The following is a 21,030-nucleotide window of genomic DNA, read 5'->3' on the forward strand; positions in this document are numbered from 1 at the left end:
CAACTCCCTTACGAACTCAACATTTGTTTTTTTTTAAATTACGCTGTAACAAACGAAACTCTTGTCGGTAACTCTCTGGCACACGCTCATTAATTTTTAATACCGCCGCTTTAATGACTTCATACTTCTGGCTGTCAGCATCAGATAGCGTAGAATAAGCTAGTTGGGCTTTACCTGTTAAAACGCACTGAAGCAACATAGCGCGTTCTATATCGTTCCATTTATACGCCACCGCGACTCGCTCAAATAGGAGAAAAAAAACTTCTACCTCATTAAACGGCGGTACCAAACGTAAATGATGAGCTACACTCAGTCTCGTTGAATCAAAATCAAACCCTGCACCCACTGGCTTACCTTCTTCGCGTAGATCTAGTCGACGCTTTTCAATCTGCAACCGCTGTTGTTCAAGCTGTTGTCGGCTCTCCTCCAATTCTAACTCCAACCGTACCTTCTCACACTCTAAACGTCGCTTCTCACACTCTGTATCACGTTGTATTATCAACAGCTCTCTCTGTTGTTCAAATGAAAGTGTACCTAATACCGACTGCGGACGATCCGCCAGGAAATCAGTACTTACGACCGACGTTACGGCCGGCAACACAGGTGTATCAGGCACCCTAGCTTCCTTTCTCAACAAGATTTTAAGGTCACACAATGCAGGCTCAAGTACTACCTTAATTCCATCTTTTGACCTTTTTTGCATGTAGGTTAGCTCGATTTTATAATGCGCGGCCAACTTCAACAACTGCTCTTTCGTCATACCTTCTAACAATTCCTCAGACGGAGTCTGAACAAACATTTCAACAGCATCCGTCGCCATAATTACAGTAATCAACCCTACTTACGCTCAGCAACTAAATCAAACGGAAGAAAATACTTTTTTTTTTTTTTTTTTTTTTACAACTCCGGGTTTATTTTAAGGAAACTAAACCAACCCTTTTAAACTAAGTAAACCCTAATCTTCAGTTGGCCCAAGACCGGGTATTTATGCACTAAAGCCCATAAGTTTGGGAAGACAACCAATTGCCGAGCCGTCCCCCAAACCTCGGATGTGCTCCCGAGACCACTGCTCTAAGCCCCAAGCCAACCAAAAATAACAAACTAAAAAAACAAACTACATGCCCGAAGACATGCACTAAACCTATCTGGGTTCTGTTCGTTCCTCAAAACACACCCTCAAACAATATGTGTAAATTGCGTAGAGCCTCCCAACTAATGGAGCGTTCCTATACTACAAATTACAAATAGGTGGATATTAAACAAATTTCTACCAAACTATCCTACCTTTTCTCCTCCTTCCACGACGACACTTTACTCGAGTAATCCGCACCAATCACAAAATTGCTTATTTTAGTTCGACGAGCCCCCAATTGTTACACTCCTAAGTAAGGAGTAACAATAAAGGAGGAAATAAGGCGTTTAGACGGTCACAATAATTCTTTATTTTCTCAAGAAGTCTTTTCACGCCGCGACGCCACACTCGCTCGGTCCTGGCCAGGGATCGACAAGATAGAAAGGAACGCTCTCCAGAGGATGCTAAACAGGACGCTCTTAAAGGACGGCCACACCTGTCTGCCCGGTGTCACCAATCCGCCTGATTAGCTACTCCTCACAACTCCGCAACACACCTGCAGGGGAAGCATACACACACCACACACACACACAGAGGAAAAGCACAAAGCACAGCCGTAACAATGTACAGAGTGAACAGCAGCGGTCCCAGTACTGAGCCTTGTGGTACGCCATACTGAACTTGTGATCGATAAGACATCTCTTCATTTACTGCTACAAACTGATAACGGTCAGATAAGTATGATTTAAACCATGCTAGTGCAATTCCACTAATACCAACATAGTTTTCTAGTCTATTTAAAAGAATGTTGTGGTCAATTGTGTCAAATGCAGCACTAAGATCCAGTAACACTAATAGAGAGATACAGCCACGATCGGATGATAAGAGCAAATCATTTGTGACTCTAATGAGAGCGGTCTCAGTGCTATGGTACGGTCTAAATCCGGACTGAAAATCCTCCAGATATCATTTCCTTCTAAAAAGGAACATAGTTGTGAGGATACTGCTTTTTCTAATATCTTTGACAGAAAAGGCAGATTTGAGATCGGCCTGTAATTGACTAATTTTGTATGATCAAGTTGCAGTTTTTTAACAAGCGGTTTTATCATAGCCAGTTTAAAGGTTTTTGGTACGTATCCTAGAGACAAAGACGAATTAATGATATTAAGAAGAGGATATATGACCTCTGGAAGCATCTCTTTCAGTAGCTTAGTCGGTATAGGGTCTAACATACAAGTTGTCGATTTAGATGAATTAACAAGTTTAGAAAATTCGTCCTCTCTTATGGCAACAAATGAATCAAATTTTTCCTCAGGGAGACTACAATGCACTCCCTGCGATACTGTAGACGGTTGCATAGTTATAATTTTGTCCCTGATATTATCAATCTTATAAGTGAAGAAGTTCATAAAGTCATTACTGCTGTGTTGCTTGGACATTTCTGGGCTTGAAGTTTTCTTTTTCGTTAGTTTAGCCACTGTTTCAAATAAATACCTAGGATTATGTTTATTGTCTTCTAATAGGGTTGAAAAATAAGCAGATCTAGCAGTTTTTAAAGCCTCTCTGTATGCAATCGAGCTCTCCTTTCATGCAATCCGAAATACCTCTAGTTTTGTTTTCTTCCAGTTTCGCTCCATTTTTCTGGCTGCTCTCTTAAGGGCCCGGGTGTGCTCGTTGTACCACGTACCACCATAGTATATACATAGTACACAAGACAGTAAATCATTCACACAGTTTCTGGGATGCATGTTCATTTATAGATCAGTTAGTCTATGATTAATGCAGCAAAGTCTGTATTAAAGATTGTTTCTGTCTTCCCATTGTCTCTCTCTTGCGCATGTGCCCACATTCCTCATGTCCTTTCACTTTATATTTCTCTCGGTTAATTATATTGATGTACTGAAAAATAAATTTAATATTTTTTTCTTTCATGTCAGACCTGATGGAAGTGAAGGAGGAGAGTGAAGAACTGAGTGAAGTGAAGGAGGAGAGTGAAGAACTGAGTGGAGTGAAGGAGGAGAGTGAAGAACTGAGTGGAGTGAAGGAGGAGAGAGAAGAACTGAGTGAAGTGAAGGAGGAGAGTGAAGAACTGAGTAAAGTGAAGGAGGAGAGAGAAGAACTGAGTGAAATGAAGGAGGAGAGAGAAGAACTGAGTGAAGTGAAGGAGGAGAGTGAAGAACTGAGTAAAGTGAAGGAGGAGAGAGAAGAACTGAGTGAAGTGAAGGAGGAGAGAGAAGAACTGAGTGAAGTGAAGGAGGAGAGTGAAGAACTGAGTGAAGTGAAGGAGGAGAGTGAAGAACTGAGTGAAGTGAAGGAGGAGAGAGAAGAACTGAGTGAAGTGAAGGAGGAGAGTGAAGAACTGAGTGAAGTGAAGGAGGAGAGTGAAGAACTGAGTGAAGTGAAGGAGGAGAGTGAAGAACTGAGTGAAGTGAAGGAGGAGAGTGAAGAACTGAGTGTGGAGGAACATCATGTCCAAACTGGAGGAAAATCTTTCACATGCACTCAGTGTGGAAACAGTTTCACAACCAAACAAAATCTTGAGATTCACATGAGGATCCACACTGGAGAGGAGCTGTTCCCATGTTATCAATGGGGCAGGACATTTCCTAGTTCATCAGGCCTGAAGAAACACCTGAGAGTTTATACTAGGGAGAAGCCACATTCATGTTCTGTGTGTGGAAAGAGTTTTTCACTGCTGACATATTTACACGCACATCAGAAAGTTCATACTGGTGTGAAAGAGACCATTTGCTTTGACTGTGAGAAGACTTTTACTACAGCAAACATTTTAAAACTGCACCAGAGAATTCACACTGGAGAAAAACCTTACAAGTGTTCACACTGCAACAAGAGATTCAGTCAGTCATCAAATCTGAAAACGCATGAAAGGATCCACACTGGAGAAAAACCTTACAAGTGTTCACACTGTGACAAGAGATTCGGTCTGTTGGAACATCTGAATAGACATGAGAGGATCCACACTGGAGAACAACCTTACAAGTGTTCACACTGTGACAAGAGATTCAATCTATCAGCAAATCTGAGATCACACGAGATGATCCACACTGGAGAACAACCTTACAAGTGTCCACACTGTGACCAGAGATTCAATCACTCATCATCTCTGAAAGCACATGAGATGATCCACACTGGAGAACAACCTTACAAGTGTTCACACTGTGACAAGAGATTCAGTCAGTCATCATCTCTGAAAAAGCATGAGAGGATCCACACTGGAGAACAACCTTACAAGTGTTCACACTGTGACAAGAGATTCAGTCAATCAGCAAATCTGAAAATACATGAGAGGATCCACACTGGAGAAAAACCTCACAAGTGTTCACACTGTGACAAGAGATTCAGTCAATCAGCAACTCTGAAAAAGCATGAGATGATCCACACTGGAGAAAAACCTTACAAGTGTTCACACTGTGACAAGAGATTCAGTAACTCATCAAATCTGAAAACACATGAGAGGACCCACACTGGAGAGAAGCCACACACGTGTGATCAGTGCGGGAAGAGTTTCTCTGTTAAAAGTAACCTGAAGCTACATATGAAGATCCATACAGTGGAGAAACCACTTAAACACAGTCTGAGATCACGGTAAGTAGTTTATTTTCATATGCTGAGCAACAAAGTCTCTTCTGTGCAAGTCAGACACACATCACCCTATAGCCAAATCTCTCCTCTCCATCTATAGCTGATGTGTGGTGAGCATAGGACACTTTGTTGATTGATATCTATTAACTTGTGTTCAAGCAACAGGAATGTCTATTTTGTCAGTTCAGATCAATGCAAATTCGCTCTGACAGTAGGTGGCACCCATGTAAAGCAGAAATACAGCACTACATAGGGCTCTAGACTGCGACTAAATGGTCACATTTTGCAACCTTTTTTTCCCTGGCACACGGCAAACGAAAGCAGAATGAAACCACTCTACTTGTTTGAGCTGCGCAGCGCAAACAGTTTATCAGCTTGGAGCAATACTAGACAGCGGTTTACTCGTGGTCCGATCTCGATCACGCAACAACATTACTACACAGCGCTGGCAGATTCATGCTACTGCTAACCCGGACGTCGAGGTCACTTCAGTGATTTGGGAAAAGCACGTAAAAGTCCTGGCAGAAAGTGATGCATAAGGATGTAGCGTAACGTCAAATTATTTTTTCCGAACTGTTGACAACTTGGTTGTACCAGTTTGCAACAATTATTAGTTAGCACTAAGTTGAAATAATAATAATTCGTCGTTACGCTACATCCTTATGCATCGCCTTCTGCCAGGACTTTTTCAGGACATTTCATTCAGGTGTGAGGATGGTGGATCAGGAAAGACAGGGGAAGGCAACAGGTAGGTCTAACATTAGGTGGAAGTGTAGGGCAGCCACTTGATACCAACAGATTCATCTCTTATTATTAGTAATATGGAAAAAGTAATATGGAAAATCTATTACATTGTATAGATTGTTTTTGTTTGTTTGACAATATGTCTTAGTGGAGAAGAACACAGGCAAGGAGAAAAAGAGACCGACATGAGGTCGGCGATGACATAGAGTATAGATGAGACCAGTGATGACATCAGGTAGGAGTTCTATTAGTTAGACCACACAAAACTAAATGTCCAGTATGGTTTGAAGTTCTGTTGACCAACCTATTCACTGTGTCCTTTTTGGGTAAAAAATAGTGCAGACAGAGATGGAAAGCCACTCACCACTGAGGAGGAATTGGAGGAGAATGTGGAAAAGAGAGGTGAAGATGAGGTTTACATTTAGTCATTTAGCAGACGCTTTTATTATAGCAGACTTACAACTGAGGACTAAAGCAAGCGAGTCATTGTGAAGAGGCAAAAAACTACGCAAGAAGTGCTCAAAATACAAAGTTCAGGCATTGCTCAGAGTAGGTGGAAGAGAATGTGGATGAGGTGGAAGAGAATGAGGAACAGAGAGGTGAAGAGGAGAGGGCTGAGACCAGGCCTTACTCAGAAGATCCATCTGACTGGCTTCCACCACACCAGATTGGGGACTCATTTAGGCTGTGTATGGTTGAGAATGGCCCACAGAAATGCCCTGATGGGCCATATCCAAGATCAGACAAGAGTAGACAGTGTTTTTCCAAAGCATACTGTTTTCGTTTAATGTCCAATGGAGGAAAAATGCAGTGGGATTGGTTACTGTACTCCAAAAGCACAAATAAAGTGTATTGTTTGGCGTGTAAGCTTTTTGGTGGAGCTAGAGTTGTTGACACACGCTTTGTGGTGGGGTACAATAACTTTCAGTGTCTTTCAAAAACGCTGCAACACCATAAAACCAGTGGTGATCACATACATGCTTATCTGTTGTGGAAAGAATTAGCATCACGCTTACGCCTTGGTAAAACTATTGACAGAACATTGCAAAGAGCCATAGATGCTGAAAAGGCACGCTGGAGAAGTGTTAACGAGAGTGATCGACTGCATACTCTTCCTTGCAGAAAGGAACTTGCCACTGAGGGGGAAGATTGCTAAGTTAGGAGATCCTAAAAATGGAAAGTTCCTGGGTGTCCTTGATGTCATAGTCACACTAGCAGAGCATCTTAGAAAGGTAGCCTCTAAAGAAACCACAGGATATCCTTCCTGGTGCACTCCACCATCCACCAAGAATGCCACCATCAATCTTTTGTTGGCTTCACAGTCGTGAAGGACACAACTGGTAAAGGCCTCACAGAAACACTGACTGGGGTGCTGGATAACCTGGGGTTGGAGTTGGCTAACTGTAGGGGCAAGGCTTTGACAATGGCTCAAATATAGGGGTATACACAAGGGTGTGCAAGCATTGGTGCAGCAGAAGTGTCCAGAGTAGAGGTCTGCTACCCGACCCGAGCCCGACGGGTCCCGAAAAACTCACTGGTTTCGGGTCGGGGTCGGGTTAATGTTTAATAAATAGCCTAATGTTTAATTAATAGGCAAGGCAAGTTTATTTATATAGCACATTTCATACACAATGGTAATTCAAAGTGCTTTACATAGGAGAAAATAAAATAATCAAAACAAATAAGAATAATTAAAACAGTTTAGAATAAAGAATAAAATAAAGTACAGTAAAAACAGTCGGACGAACAGTGGCACAGTGCTCATTCAGTAAATGCATAGCTAAACAGATGTGTTTTGAGTCTGGATTTGAATGTGACTACTGTAGGAGCACATATGATCTCCTCTGGAAGCTGGTTCAGCATAATAGCTAAAAGCAGACTCTCCTTGCTTAGAGTGAACCCTTGGTATTTCTAGCTGATGTGATCCTAATGATCTGAGTGATCTGTTTGGTTAATATTCAGTGAGCATATCTGCAATATATTGAGGTCCTAGGCCATTGAATGATTTATATACCAGTCATAATACTTTAAAATCAATCCTAAATGTAACTGGGAGCCAGTGTAAAGACCTGAGGACTGGTGTGATATGTTCATATTTCTTGGTCCTGCTCAGAAGCCTGGCAGCAGCGTTCTGAGCTGCAACTGTCTTATGGTCTTTTTAGGAAGGCCAGTGAGGAGTCCATTACAATAATCCACCCTGCTGGTGATGAAAGCATGCACAAGTTTCTCTAAGTCTTGACTGGAAACAAAGCATCTAATTCTTGCAATATTTTTCAGATGATAGTATGCTGATTTAGTAATTGCTTTGACATGACTACTGAAACTAAGGTCTGACTCTAGAGACACACCAAGATTCCTGACTTGATTTTTAGTTGTTAGACCCCTATAGTCAAGGTATGCATTCACCTTGAGAACTTCATCTTTGTTTCCAAACGCAATGACTTCAGTTTTGTCTTTGTTTAACTGAAGAAAGTTTTGGCACATCCAACCGTTTACTTCATCAATGCATTGGCACAGGGAGTCAATGGGGCTGTAGTCGTTAGGCGATAGGGCTAAGTAGAGCTGTGTGTCGTCTGCATAGCTGTGGTAAGAGATTCGGTTCTTTCTCATTATTTGGCTCATTGGGAGCATATACAGGTTGAATAGGAGTGGTGCAAGAATTGAGCCTTGGGGGACTCCGCATGTCATGGATGTCCACTCAGACTTATGGTCTCCTATACTCACATAATAACCTCTCCCTTCTTAGTATGATCTGAACCATTTTAGGACTATCCCAGAAAGCCCCACCCAGTTTTCCAGCCTGTCAAGAAGTATGTTGTGATCGACAGTGTCAAATGCAGCACTGAGGTCGAGTAGTACCAGCACTGATAATTTCCCTGTATCAGTATTTAAGCGAATATCGTTTATTATCTTAATGAGAGCTGTCTCTGTGCTGTGATGCTATCGGAAACCAGATTGAAAATTGTCAAAGTATCCATTCAAGCTTAAGAATTTGTTCAGCTGATTGAAGACAACTTTTTCAATGATCTTGCCTATGAAAGGAAGATTTGAGATCGGTCTATAATTGCTTAAGATGGTCTTATCCAGATTGCTCTTTTTCAGGAGGGGCTTGACAACTGCAGTTTTCAGGGAGTTTGGAAAACTCCCAGAGAGAAGTGAGGCATTTACCACTTCTAGGAGATCTGCTTCTAAGCTGTTTAACACACTTTTGAAAAAAGATGTGGGAAGTGCGTCAAGGGCGCAGGTTAATGTTTTAAGGTGCTGTACGGTTTCTTCCAAAATTGGGCCTTCAATTTCTTCGAAAACAGACATAGTAACTACTTTCTCAGGTTGTGGTCTGATCTGTCTGACCCCAGTGCGGCTCAATGATGGGCTGATCACCTTTCTGATATTATAGATTTTCTCAGAGAAGAAAGAAGCAAACTCACTGCACTTGCTGTCTGAGAGCATTTCACTGGGAATCTGGCTTGGGGGGTTTGTCAGTCTCTCTACAGTAGCAAAAAGAGTGCGTGTGTTGTTTAAGTTGCTGTTTATAATATTCGAGAAGAAAGTCTGTCTAGCTTTGCCTAGTTCAATATTAAAAGCATGGATGCTGTCTTTGTAGATGTTATAATGGACTACAAGTTTAGTCTTCCGCCACATGCACTCTACTCTTCTGCATTGTCTTTTCATATTTTGCACAGCTGTTGAGTTTCTCCAAGGTGCTTTTTGTCTACCACTATTTTTCCTGACTTTCACAGGAGCAATATCATCAATTACACTTTTAATTTTTGAGTTAAAAGATTCAAGGAGAAAATCAACAGAGTCATCAGATATGCTTGGTTTTAAAGATATAACCTTCATAAATAGCACACTAATGTTCTCATTTAAGCATCTCTTCTTGACTGACACAGATCTAGCTTCAATGGCAGGGGAGATCAATATATCAAAGAAAATACATCAAATACATCAATATATCAAAGCTACATCCTTAATAACAATCGATGAGATGTTTAGACCCTTACTGATAAGTAAATCTAGAGTGTGTCCACGATTATGTGTGGGTCCATGTACATGCTGAGTCAGATCAAAAGTTTTGAAAACAGTTTTGATTTCTTTTGCCATATTGGTTTCTGCATTATCTATGTGAATGTTAAAATCTCCAGCAATGGCAAAACAGTCAAACTCTGAGGAGATGGTTGATAGCAGTTCTGTAAAGTCCTCAGCAAAGGCTGGAGAGTATTTTGGAGGCCTGTAAATAATGATAAGTAAAATACGTGGAGCACCTTTTAACACAATACCCAGATATTCGAAAGACGGGTAATTCCCAAATGATATTTGCTTACATTGATAGACATCTTTAAAAAGAGCAGCTAAGCCCCCGCCTCTCTTACCCGCTCTGCAAACACTCATAAAAGTAAAGTTAGGAGGGGATGATTCATTGAGGACTGTTGCACTGCTGCTGTCTTCTAGCCAAGTTTCATTTAGAAACATAAAGTCCAGGTTATATGTGGTTATTAAGTCGTTGACTAGAAGTGATTTATTTTTAAGTGAGCGGATGTTTAAAAGTGCTAACTTAACAGTCTTACTTTTTGTCCCCACAGCGATCTTAGTTTGGCGTGTAATAGGCACCAGATTAGATGGGTTTGCTGTACGGCTTTTGAAGGCCTTAGATTTTCTATCATGTAATTGAACAGCAATAGAGAAAGATTCAGGCACACTGGGTTCCCGCTTGTTTTGTAAACATTTAAGAAAGTTACTGTTATCATAGCGGGGACCCGACACGTATCACTGAGAGCTGGTATCAGTTGTTTTTGGTTCACCGCGAGCCGCTGGAGGAGGGTGTGGGCCCTGGCGCTGTGGCAGAGGCCGAAGAGCTCTCACAGGAGGAGGGGGAGGGCGAGCTGGGCCCGCAGGCTTTGGTGGTTGTGGGGCCTGCCGTTTTTTGGTTGACATCTGGGGGCTTGCAGCAAAAGAGTGGGATAGGTTGGTTCCAGCATACACCAGTTGTTCCATTTTCTCTGAGAAGCACAGAAGTGGAGTTGCTGGAGAGAGGGATAACGTGTCTGGTGAGAGGGGCTGTTGTTCTGGTGTTATCGGAGGCCGTAGTATGCCGTCCTGGATTTCCTGGCTGTTTTCCAGAAAGTCGTCCTTGGGTGCTGAATCTTCTAGCAGTTCTAGCATGTCACAGTCTGTCTGTGGTGAGCTCTGTGGGCAGGGCTCAGCTGAGATTGTGTCCGTGAGCAGAGGTTGTTGTGGCTGAGTGGTGTTATCATTGTCCTTGTGTGATGTGTCAACCGCATGTCCATTCAGGTACTGAAGTGAAGTCCTGTGGTCATTCATACTGTGTCCAGGTGTGTGTGTGCCATTCAGGTGGAGTGGATTGGCACACACTGCAGAAGGATGATGGAGGGAGAAGTAGATATTGTCCTTTAGCACTCTTGAACCAAGTTTGTTTTGGGTGGAGCCCATCCTGTTGAAACAGTTGCCTCTGACTCCAGAAAAGATTGAAGTTGTCAATGAAGTTCACTCCTTTTATATTGCAGTTTTTTTGCAGCCATGTGTTGAGCCCAAGCAACCGTGAAAACCTGTTTGTTCCTCTTGCTGGGAGTGGTCCACTGATGAATGTCTGAACTTTCAGTCTTTTCAGTGTTTCAAAAAGTTAATTAAAATCCTTCTTAAGGAGTTCTGACTGCTCTTTATGAATATCATTTTTCCCCACATGAATGATGAGTCGATTTGCAGTCTTATGTTTCATCAGAATGTTCTTAAGTTCCCTATTTACATCAGAAGTTGTTGCTTGTGGAAGGCAGCACGTAGTTGTATCCCTGCTAATAATGTTTCTGATTATGGAGTCACCCACTATCAGAGTCCTGTGCTCGGCTGCGCTCTGAGCTGAGTGCCGCTGTCTGCTCGACCTTGAGCGCCAGTTAGCAGTGTTAGCTACTGGCTTATTCAGTCTGTGTTCGATCACATTCATCACATTCAGGGATTCCTCATTCATTAATACTTCAAATCTGTTCTCAAGATGTATAGGCGGTGGTGGGAGACCAGTGTTTGCAATTCTTGTCAGAGCCGTATCTGGGGTAGAGGATGCTACTGCGGCAATATGGGATGCTCGTGACAATCTGATGTCTCGAGTGCCTTTGGGTCTCGCTCCCTGTTTGTGCCATCGATTTGTAAGTCGATCGGCTTGTTTCTCTACACTCAGTATGGCTTGTATTGGAGCACTAGATTTATGGGACTCACCGGCATGCTGATGGCGTCCATGATGAAGCTCTGTTGTGTGTTCCGTCTGGTTTGGTGGTCCCACAAGTAACTTTGTTTCAAGAACTGCAATCCTTTGTAAAAGTCTCTGGCAGTTAGTGCAGCAAGTAGATTCCAGAAGAGGCATTTTCTCCTATCCTTATGAATGTAGGCAGTTGTGTTTTCTCTTCCCCGGAATGTAAGCTTTCAGTGGGAGGCTGGTCGGAAAAAAATAATTCTGCTTTTTTCTAGTAATCAGGTGTTTGAGCACTGTGCTGATTTGCTGAAGTTAAAATTAGGTGATAAAAGGAAATAAAATATAAAAATATAAACACGATAGAGCAATAAAAAATATAAAAGCGATAGAGCAAAGCTCGGAGCAGTAAGCAAGAGCGTCCATACAGTAGCTGAGCAGGAAGTAACCCTAATAGGTTCGGGTCTGGTTCAGGTTTGTAACTTAGAAATACTCTATAGGCCATACATATATATAGCCTGCGTGCCGTGTGCTTGGCTGCTTGCTGTGTTGTTATCGTAATTATATGAGCACCCAAGAGAGAAAGTAGGTTGCGTGCGCAGTTTCAGCCGTCCTCCTCTGATTGCGGTGTTGTGACCGAAATAGTGCGCAAGGGAGCACATGCGCAAAACAGTTTTGTAAAATCATATATAAATAATTATTTGATCATAGCCTATATCATGTTACAAAACTGTTTAGTGCACCTGTGCGCGCTATTTCAGACACAACATCGCAGTCAGAGGGCGGCGCTGAAACCATCAACTCTCAATGCTGTTCTCTGCCTTCATAACTCGTAGTCTACTGAGAAGTACTAGAACTAGTACTCGGTACTAGTACTGAGTAGGATATATTTGTGTAAATAGTTGTGCAAACTTTGTTTTGAAGTTTAATGTTTGGGTTCCAGGGGAATTTGTGACTGTTTCACCTGTTCAACCACATCAAAGTTTCGTAATTAGCAAGTCCGTGCTTTTTCTCTTTTCTTGAGTGCTGCCGACTGCTGAGGGGGCCGCTGTGCCTTGGTGAAACAGTGTTTGTACATGTAGCCTATTTTTAATTATAGTTTTAAGAAATCATAAAATACAGCGTATTGCACACACAAAAAAAGGGATTTACTTTGAGAAACGGACCTCGGGTTCAGGCCTAAAATATAACCGTAATGTTCGGGTCGGGTTAAATGATTTTGGGTACGGGCCGGGTTTGGGCTAAAGTTTGAAGCCTGTGCAGACCTCTAGTCCAGAGGCACTATTTATCCCCTGCTGTAACCACAGTCTGAACCTCCTGTTATGTGATGCTGCGTCATCAAACAGTGTGTGTCCAACCTTTTTTGGCACTCTCCAAAGACTGTACACCATTTTTTGGTGAAGAGGTGGGATATTCTGAAAGAATGTGGACATTACACTGAAGCCTCTGAGTGATACCAGGTGGGCAGCAAAAATAAACTCCGTCAAAGCTGTACGTTTCCAGTTAAGGGGGATTATTGATGCTGTGGAAAAGCTTGAGGAAGTGGAAAAAGACGGCAAACCTGTCTCTGAGGCAAAGTCGCTGTCTGGCGAGATTGTCAGCATGGAGTTCCTCATGTGCCCCCTGGTTTGGTATGATCTTTTGTCAGAGATCACCTATGTCAGCAGTGAACATCTCGATGAACACTGCCTTTGGAATGATAGACTCTCTTGAAGAATTCTTGCATATTCTAGTATAAAGTGGAGGGCTTTCAAAAATCCCTTGACATTGAACGCCGAATAGCCATTGAACGCCGAATAGCCATTGAATGCCGAATAGCCATTGAACGCCGAATAGCCATTGAACGCCGAATAGCCATTGAACGCCGAATAGCCATTGAGATGGATGCTTCCCCTGAGTTTAGAGAGAGACGTTTCAGAAAGTAAAAGAGATTTCATGGTGATGATTCTAGCACTGGCCATCATGAAGAGGAACCTGAAACCCAAAATGCTGCATACCCCTCTGACACTGGGTAGTTGCGCCCCTGCACATATCAGCATAAGGATCCGAGTGAAATCTTACTCTAAACACAAAATAAAATCAAACATAGTTGAATCATATCTTAACATAAATATACATACCAACGATATCTCGCGAAAGACAAGAAAGTTAGCAGATTGCTTATGATGAAAGCACACTAACGGACAGCTATCTTCCATGCGGCAGACTGAAGCTGGGCTAACATTGATGATGTCATTAAGTCGCTGTTCTTAAACACACAGAACAGATCAGGGAAACGAGACACAGCTGGGGCAAGTGAACTAATGAGTAATTAAGACAACAGGTGAAGGATCAAATAAACCTTGATACAGACAATCACAGAACGGGAAACGGATCATAAGCGAACTCAAAACAGCAAACACACTCAACGTGACACCTTTAAATGACGTTCTATTAACAACAATAAACAATTCTGAATAAGGGACAAATGTTCAATCAATGATTATAATGGTTAATTTCTTGCAAGAAAGGCTCAGAGTCAGTCAGGAGAATGTGAGAGTGCTCTCTCCTCTTTATCTCAGAGCATGCATAACATAGGCCATAGCCCAGGCTCTTACCCAACTGAACCTTTCTCTGCCTTATTGGGAAAGTACATGATTTATTATAGCGAAAGATCATTAATATGAATAAAATAATGCATTAAAAAAACAATTTCCATAACACTGGGTATTCATCAGGGCTGGGTATTGACACACATTTCACAATTCGATTCGATTTCGATTCACAAGCTTGCAATTCGATTAGATTTCGATTCAATATTGATTATTTGGTATATCAGGTACAATACATAAGAAAACAAATCTCTGAACTAATGCTGTAAACTATTGGAGTCAGTTGTAGCCTATAGGCTTCATTAGCCCACTATAATATTGAAGGTAAAAATAACTTATTTCTATACAAACACTTAAATGACACTTTTTTTTTTCTTTTTAAATAATAGTTATATGAAATATAAACATTTAAATGGTGGCTGTCATAAAAACTTACTAGCTTTATTCAAAATATCGATAAATCGATTGATAGCCCTGAATCGAATCGTAATCTTATCGCAGAATTTTTTGAGGTATCGGCAAATATCGTATCGCTGGCTGAGAGAATCGATATCGTATCATATCATATCGTGATGAACTGTCCGATTTACACCCCTACTGACCAATGAGTTTATGGTCATATGTTTTTTATGAGGTAAATGTGACGTTACATGACATTGTTCACAAGCTGTTTAACTGACGTCTTTCCACGGCTGAAACACTGATTGAGCGATTCCATGTGACATGATACGGATCTCGATAAGTTGCACTCTATCTTTAACACACATTCATGTTTATTTATTTATGTAACTGGTATTATTAAGGTGGACGAGGAGATCATGTGCTTCTCTTGAGCTGAGCCAGAGCGATCTCACGCCACAGCGCTATTTATGTTTTTGAATTTCGTAAGAAAATAGAATTTGAAATCTGAGACTTTGTTTCATATCAGTAGTAACAAAGCACAAAGATTATGTAAGCAATAAGGTTCGAGAGGCTGTGCTGTATGGTGACGGAGTCACGGCTGAAGGGCGTTGTTAGGCTCGACGCGAAGCGGAGTAACCCCTTCAGCCGTGACTTATTCACCATACAGCACTAGCCTCCAGTACCTTATTGCTTTTATAAAACGGTTACCAGACAAAAAAAAATATTAAAGCTCAAAAATATGTATCTATGCAACTTTCATGAAGTAAAATCACTAAAAGCCTTCCCTCCGCTGGAAAAAATAGTCCCTGACCGTAAACAGCAACAGAATGTATTTACATTATTTCGCCAATAGATGGCGGCAAAGACTGTCCTTATGAGTGAGTCAGTCAGTAGAGAAGACTTTTATATTGAAAGGATTCAAACTTGTGATCACGGAGAAGAAAGACGCAACTGACAGATGACTATCGGAACGGAAAACCCCATAACTGTTAAAAGGACAAGATATCGCAGCGGACTTTCAAACGGATTTTTGTATTATGAATATAGGACTGACCTGAAGCAAAATGCTATGTCTACTGTAAATGCAGGAACACTCGCTTACTGGATCTCTCACAATACTCTACTCTAGCTGAAATGAACAATATCAATGAGATCAAACAAGTGTTTACGTTGCTACGGGTGGTTGCTAAGGGTGTTGTGGAGTGATACATAGAACCATTGGGTAAAGCGGTCTTAGCCGTGTTTAATCGTGAATAAAACACAGCTATTGACCAATCAGAATCAAAGATTGGAACTAACCGTTTTATAATGCGATTTATTACATGGCTTGGTTGAATTCTAATGTAGAATGTGGTGTGTTATTTCTTGATAACAGACGCTGCTTAGTAACACACCGTTGCCATGGATTCTAACCGTAGAACGGACTATTTTCTTTAGCGGAAGCAATACAATCGTTTTTAAATCAATGAACTCCATTTTAAATCAATATTTTGAGTCAAATTATTGATTTATTTGGTAGGTAGCCATGTAATAAGCGGGATAATGTAGAGCGAGGCTTAATGTCCAATAATTTGTTGAATTTACTTAAAACAATTTAGTAATCTGTACTGTTTGCATGCTATGCCTTTGTTACTCAGAAAACCCAAGTAAACATTACTTGACTAGACTTTATAAATCCAACAGTGATTCTAACTAACACTTTTTTGACATTAACTTTACTTAATGTCGTAACTTAATTGTAAAAATCTAGTAATATGTATTCACACACTATGCTTTGTTTTACTCAGAAAACCCAAGTAAAGATTAATTGATTGGTTTGAGTGTGGTTTTTGTGGCGGGAAAAATCTTAATGGACTTTTCACTAATTTCCTCCATTTCTGCAGTTATTTTTCTCTGTTTGCATTCACTCATTTCCCAAAGTCATCTTGAATGTTGAATTGTCAATTTTGAGAGAACATAACATAAGCTGATTTCATAAATTAATGCTGATTTTCCTAAAATGTTTTTAGTCACCATTATGGCTATACATATATATGTATATATATACTGTATATATACACACACACACATATATGTATACATATGTATATATATGTTTGTGTGTATGATTGATGTATAACTAGATTTCATGTCAATTAATGATCTTTAATAAAAACAAAAAGCACTTATGTCCTAAACACCTTGTGAAACTTTTAATTAAGTTTATATAGTCCCATATAAAAGTTAAATATAAAAGTGACAATCTTGTAATTGATCATGCTTGAGTTACAGACTTCAACGCTCAGCATGCCAAGCAACAATGGTAACAATTAAATTGTATTTAAAGTAAATTATCAAGTACTCTCTACAGTTCTTTTTTAGTGTCTAGAACTCTTGTGTAAGTGAACTATACTAAGCATTTGTCAGTTCAACATACTATTCCTATTTCACTTTACTTGAAGAAAATGTGGAAACCGATTGCACATATTTTTTTAAGTCTCCATAGCTTAAAATGGCAGATTAAAACCATGTTGAGAATAATAGTATTTAAGTTGTTTGCAGAACACATTATAACACTGTTAGTTAAATGGAATTACTCCAGTAATCTTACTATTAAATCTTAAGTAGATTAGTAAATATTATTTAGTATGTTAACTAGAATTGACATTAAAGTAACTTGATATTTATACTTAATTTACTTGGGAAGAGTTAGCTTTCTTTACTTTTAGCCGATTATTAAGTTAACTTCAGTTTTCCCTTTAAGTTTGCTTTGCAAAAATAAGGCAATCGGTTTCCAAACTTTTTTTTAAGTAAACTGAACTTGTTCGAATTTACAGTGTAGTATCCATCCATTGAGTTTATTATTATTATTATTATTATTGCAAGTGACTGGAGATGTTGTTGTTTTTCCAGTTCATAATCAATTATCATTCAGCTGCAACTTCTACAACACAACAATGTTAAAGTTGTGATCTTCATTCCTCTAAGTCTTCTTTCTACCGCTGTGATTTTCAGGAGCTGAAGGTCCATCAGAGGATCAGGAGTGTCTGAGGATTGCTCTGATCGGGAAGACAGGAAATGGGAAGAGTGCAACAGGAAACAGTATTCTGGGAAGAGATGAGTGTGTGAGTGAATGAAGACTAGATTCAGTCACGAGTGTGTGAAGAGAGAGTTGGTGAAGTTGATGGTCGATCAGGAGCTGTTGTTGAGACTCCAGGTCTCTCTGACACTGACACATGATCAACAGTAAATAAATACTGAAATGTGTTTGGATGTTGTCACCTGGAGCTCATGTGTTCATCACTGTGTTGAGTTTGGGAAGATGTGCAAGAGATGGACACAGTAGATCTGATAAAGAACATCTTTAGTTCTATTGTCTCTGTGTTTGATTTGCCTTGACTGATTTTTGTCATAATTGTCTTCAATTCTGTTTTTGTCAAAATGTTGCACAAAAAAAAGTGTTTTTTACCTGTGGATAACTAAAAGATATTGTGAAAGCAGGCATTTACTTCATTTCCTGTTGGTAATTAAAATGTATTGTATAACTTCTTATTAGCTCTGTTCAGTTGATTACAGAGATGGGGACTCGAGTTTGAGACTCGGACTCGAGTGCGACCTAAGTCGCACACACAGTGACTTCAGACTCGACTTGAGACTCGTCCTCGAAAGACTTCAGACTCGACTCGGCCTCGAGCTGCGGGACTCGTGAACAATGTTTATTTTTAGGAAACGTCTGATGAGCTCGCTGTTATTCCCCTCCCTCCGTTACCTATAACCTGCCTACGTAACGCGTACTACGTATCGGCTGCGCGCGCGACCACACACAACAACAAACAAACATGTCAACTGCACCGGCCGCTGCTGTGCCATTCATTGTAAGCTTTGGGTTTAAAAACTTCAAACAAGACGGCCCAAACAAAAGAAGCGCTCAATGCTAAATATACGGTATCAGGATAAAAAATTCTGGCTCAACCACACCTAATTTCATCAGGCATCTGAAAGCACACCCTGAGGTCAGTAAACATGTTTAGCTCAGCATTGACCATCTACCGTTAGCTTGCTTCTTGCTTTAGCTACAACCTAACGTTACGGGAGGTTAACTCCGACTGTCTTCCTTATGAAATATTAATGAGCGTTTGTTTAATTGCCAAACTTGTGGTGGTCGATTAACGTAATAATTTACGTGCCGCTGGCTTCCATTACGTTAATTAGTAACATTGTCTGGCAAACAGGTTACAGGATTATTGTTGTTTCATTTAGTTCTAACGTTACACTGGTTTGAGAGTCTGGGATGTGTTGCTGACTTACAGTAGTTTATAAGCTATGATTAGTTGCGTAGGCAGTGCACATTAGCCCTACATGGATCTGCAAGTGATGGCGGGGGCGTGGAAATTACGAGCCACACGAGGCTGAGAGATCGCACAAATATTTTCACGGAAAAATACAGATATTGACATAAAAGTAAAGCATTCTTGGTGTTTTTGTCATGTTGCAATAGCCTGTTTACACTAATTATATACCAAAATCAAAGCTGATTATTCTAAAGATAAACTTTTAGCCGATTATTAAATTAACTTCAGTTTTCCCTTTAAGTTTGGTTTGCAAAAATAAGGAAATCGGTTTCCAAATTTTTTTTTAAGTAAACTGAACTTGTTCGAATTTACAGTGTAGTATCCATCCATTGAGTTTATTATTATTATTATTATTGCAAGTGACTGGAGATGGAGATTCTAACTCTAAAGATAATTTCATTTTTATATGTTGTCGAATATGGTTTATTTAAAAATAAACGTGTGAGTGTGTTATAGGCTATATGTCATGTTATAGTCTGATATGACGACACTACTGCAACACGCATCGCCACAGATGAGCATCTATTCATCAAGGCAATGTGCAAACTATCGCAAATCACAGTGAAAGTAGTCGCAGACGCTGAACGCGAGATGATCTTACCAGCTCTCTCCCAGCAAACATTGGTCCGACAGCAACGTCGTGTCCCTGGCCAAAAATAGTCGCGGTAGGGCGGCATAAATCGGTAAAAATATGTAACACAGAACATTTCCTACAATTGCATTCAGATACATTTTTAGGCTACATGTCTACAGTTCTCTGGGGTTGCATGTATAATTGTTATTTTAACTTTTAGCTACGTAGTTCAATAGTGTATCGGGTGAGAGGACGTCACCTGGCGACGTCTTTTCCACGTGCATTTATAGTCCATCATGACACTCTATGAAATCCTTGTGAAATATGGTGCTCTAAGCGATGTCACGTGTTTTTTAGGCCAAAACATGTTTTGTCACATACAGCAAACATCTCCTCACTATCCGCTGGCTGCCCGTCCCCTGAACACACTGTAAACACACGCGATCTCTGTAGACAGCCCAGGCTCCACACACAGCAACACACACAAACTGGGCCAACCCGCTCCCCGAAACACAACAAACTGTTCCAGCCAATCACCGACAAGAAGGCCTTGGGGGCGGGGTTTGGGGGGTTAGTGCGCGGATGAGGAGGAGGGAGGGTCTAGCTAGCCTCCGTTTTGTTTGACAATACTTTACACGTCAACAAGAAGTGACGTCACCCGACATCGCTTAGAGAACCTTTAATCCTTGCATGGGTAATACTGCAATAATTAATTTAATTACCCGAGTAGTTTTTAAAAGGGTTGTGAAGGCGTCCACTGACGTCTTTTGCATGTCTACTCAAGGCTGTGAATAGACGTCAACTGAAGTCTTTTGCTCGTCTAGTCTAGCAAGACAAAGTGCCCAGTGTGGTTAAGTGATTGCAAAGCCACTGCATATCATTATTTCAACCTGTTGTAAGCTACCTGAGGATCAGTCTCTCTTACAATGATTTGTGCTGCGCGTCGTGTACAAAACGTTATAGACAATGCCACTTCGGCAACTGGCGGGCGCGGGCGCGGGCGCGGGCGTGAGGCGAGCATGACCGCAACAGTTTCACAGAACGCACCCGCTTGTCGCTGCACCTGTGCTCGACCACTTCACCTCACTCTATGCTGATTTACACTTCTGCGTCGGACCTACGCCGGAGCCTCTACGCTATAGACTACGCGTTGGTTTTACTTCTGCGTCGTTGACGCGCAATTACACATGCAGAGGGAGCGTGTGAAACCCGGGGAGCGGTTCTAGCAATCACAGCGCTTGCGGTACGCGTAGAATTGACGCGTTGTTACATTTTTGGAGAGGTGCACGTCAGGGTACGACGTAAGTTCGACGCAGAAGTATAAATTGGGCTTTACCTCTGTTTAATGCAATCTTAGTGTACGTGGGAAACCATGGCATGACCAAACCTAAGCTACTATCAGAGAAGTAACGTTGGTCGACTTATATCTGCAGTAGTGGTCATGACCTCTGCCTACATAGACTGTTTCTGCTGCTCGCTGATAAAAGACACCTCTGGATTCCTTTTCAGAAAAA

General features: G+C 41.0%; 1 protein-coding gene across 1 annotated transcript in view; it reads left to right on the forward strand.

Moving 5' to 3' along the window:
- Positions 1-3,569: 3,569 nt before the first annotated feature.
- LOC130106011 (zinc finger protein 271-like) overlaps positions 3,570-21,030 on the forward strand; it is a 31,197-nt gene continuing 13,736 nt past the window's right edge. The window contains exons 1-5 of the mRNA XM_056272208.1: positions 3,570-4,678; positions 5,757-5,821; positions 6,542-6,743; positions 13,079-13,284; positions 17,606-17,715. Coding sequence (XP_056128183.1) covers positions 3,621-4,678; positions 5,757-5,821; positions 6,542-6,743; positions 13,079-13,284; positions 17,606-17,715 — 1,641 coding nt within the window. The 5' untranslated portion in view covers positions 3,570-3,620. The remainder of the gene's footprint in view (positions 4,679-5,756; positions 5,822-6,541; positions 6,744-13,078; positions 13,285-17,605; positions 17,716-21,030) is intronic.

This window comes from Rhinichthys klamathensis, unplaced genomic scaffold (genome assembly GCF_029890125.1).
Source record: "Rhinichthys klamathensis goyatoka isolate OS25496 unplaced genomic scaffold, OSU_Roscu_1.1 h1tg000331l_1, whole genome shotgun sequence".
Lineage (NCBI taxonomy): Eukaryota > Metazoa > Chordata > Actinopteri > Cypriniformes > Leuciscidae > Rhinichthys > Rhinichthys klamathensis.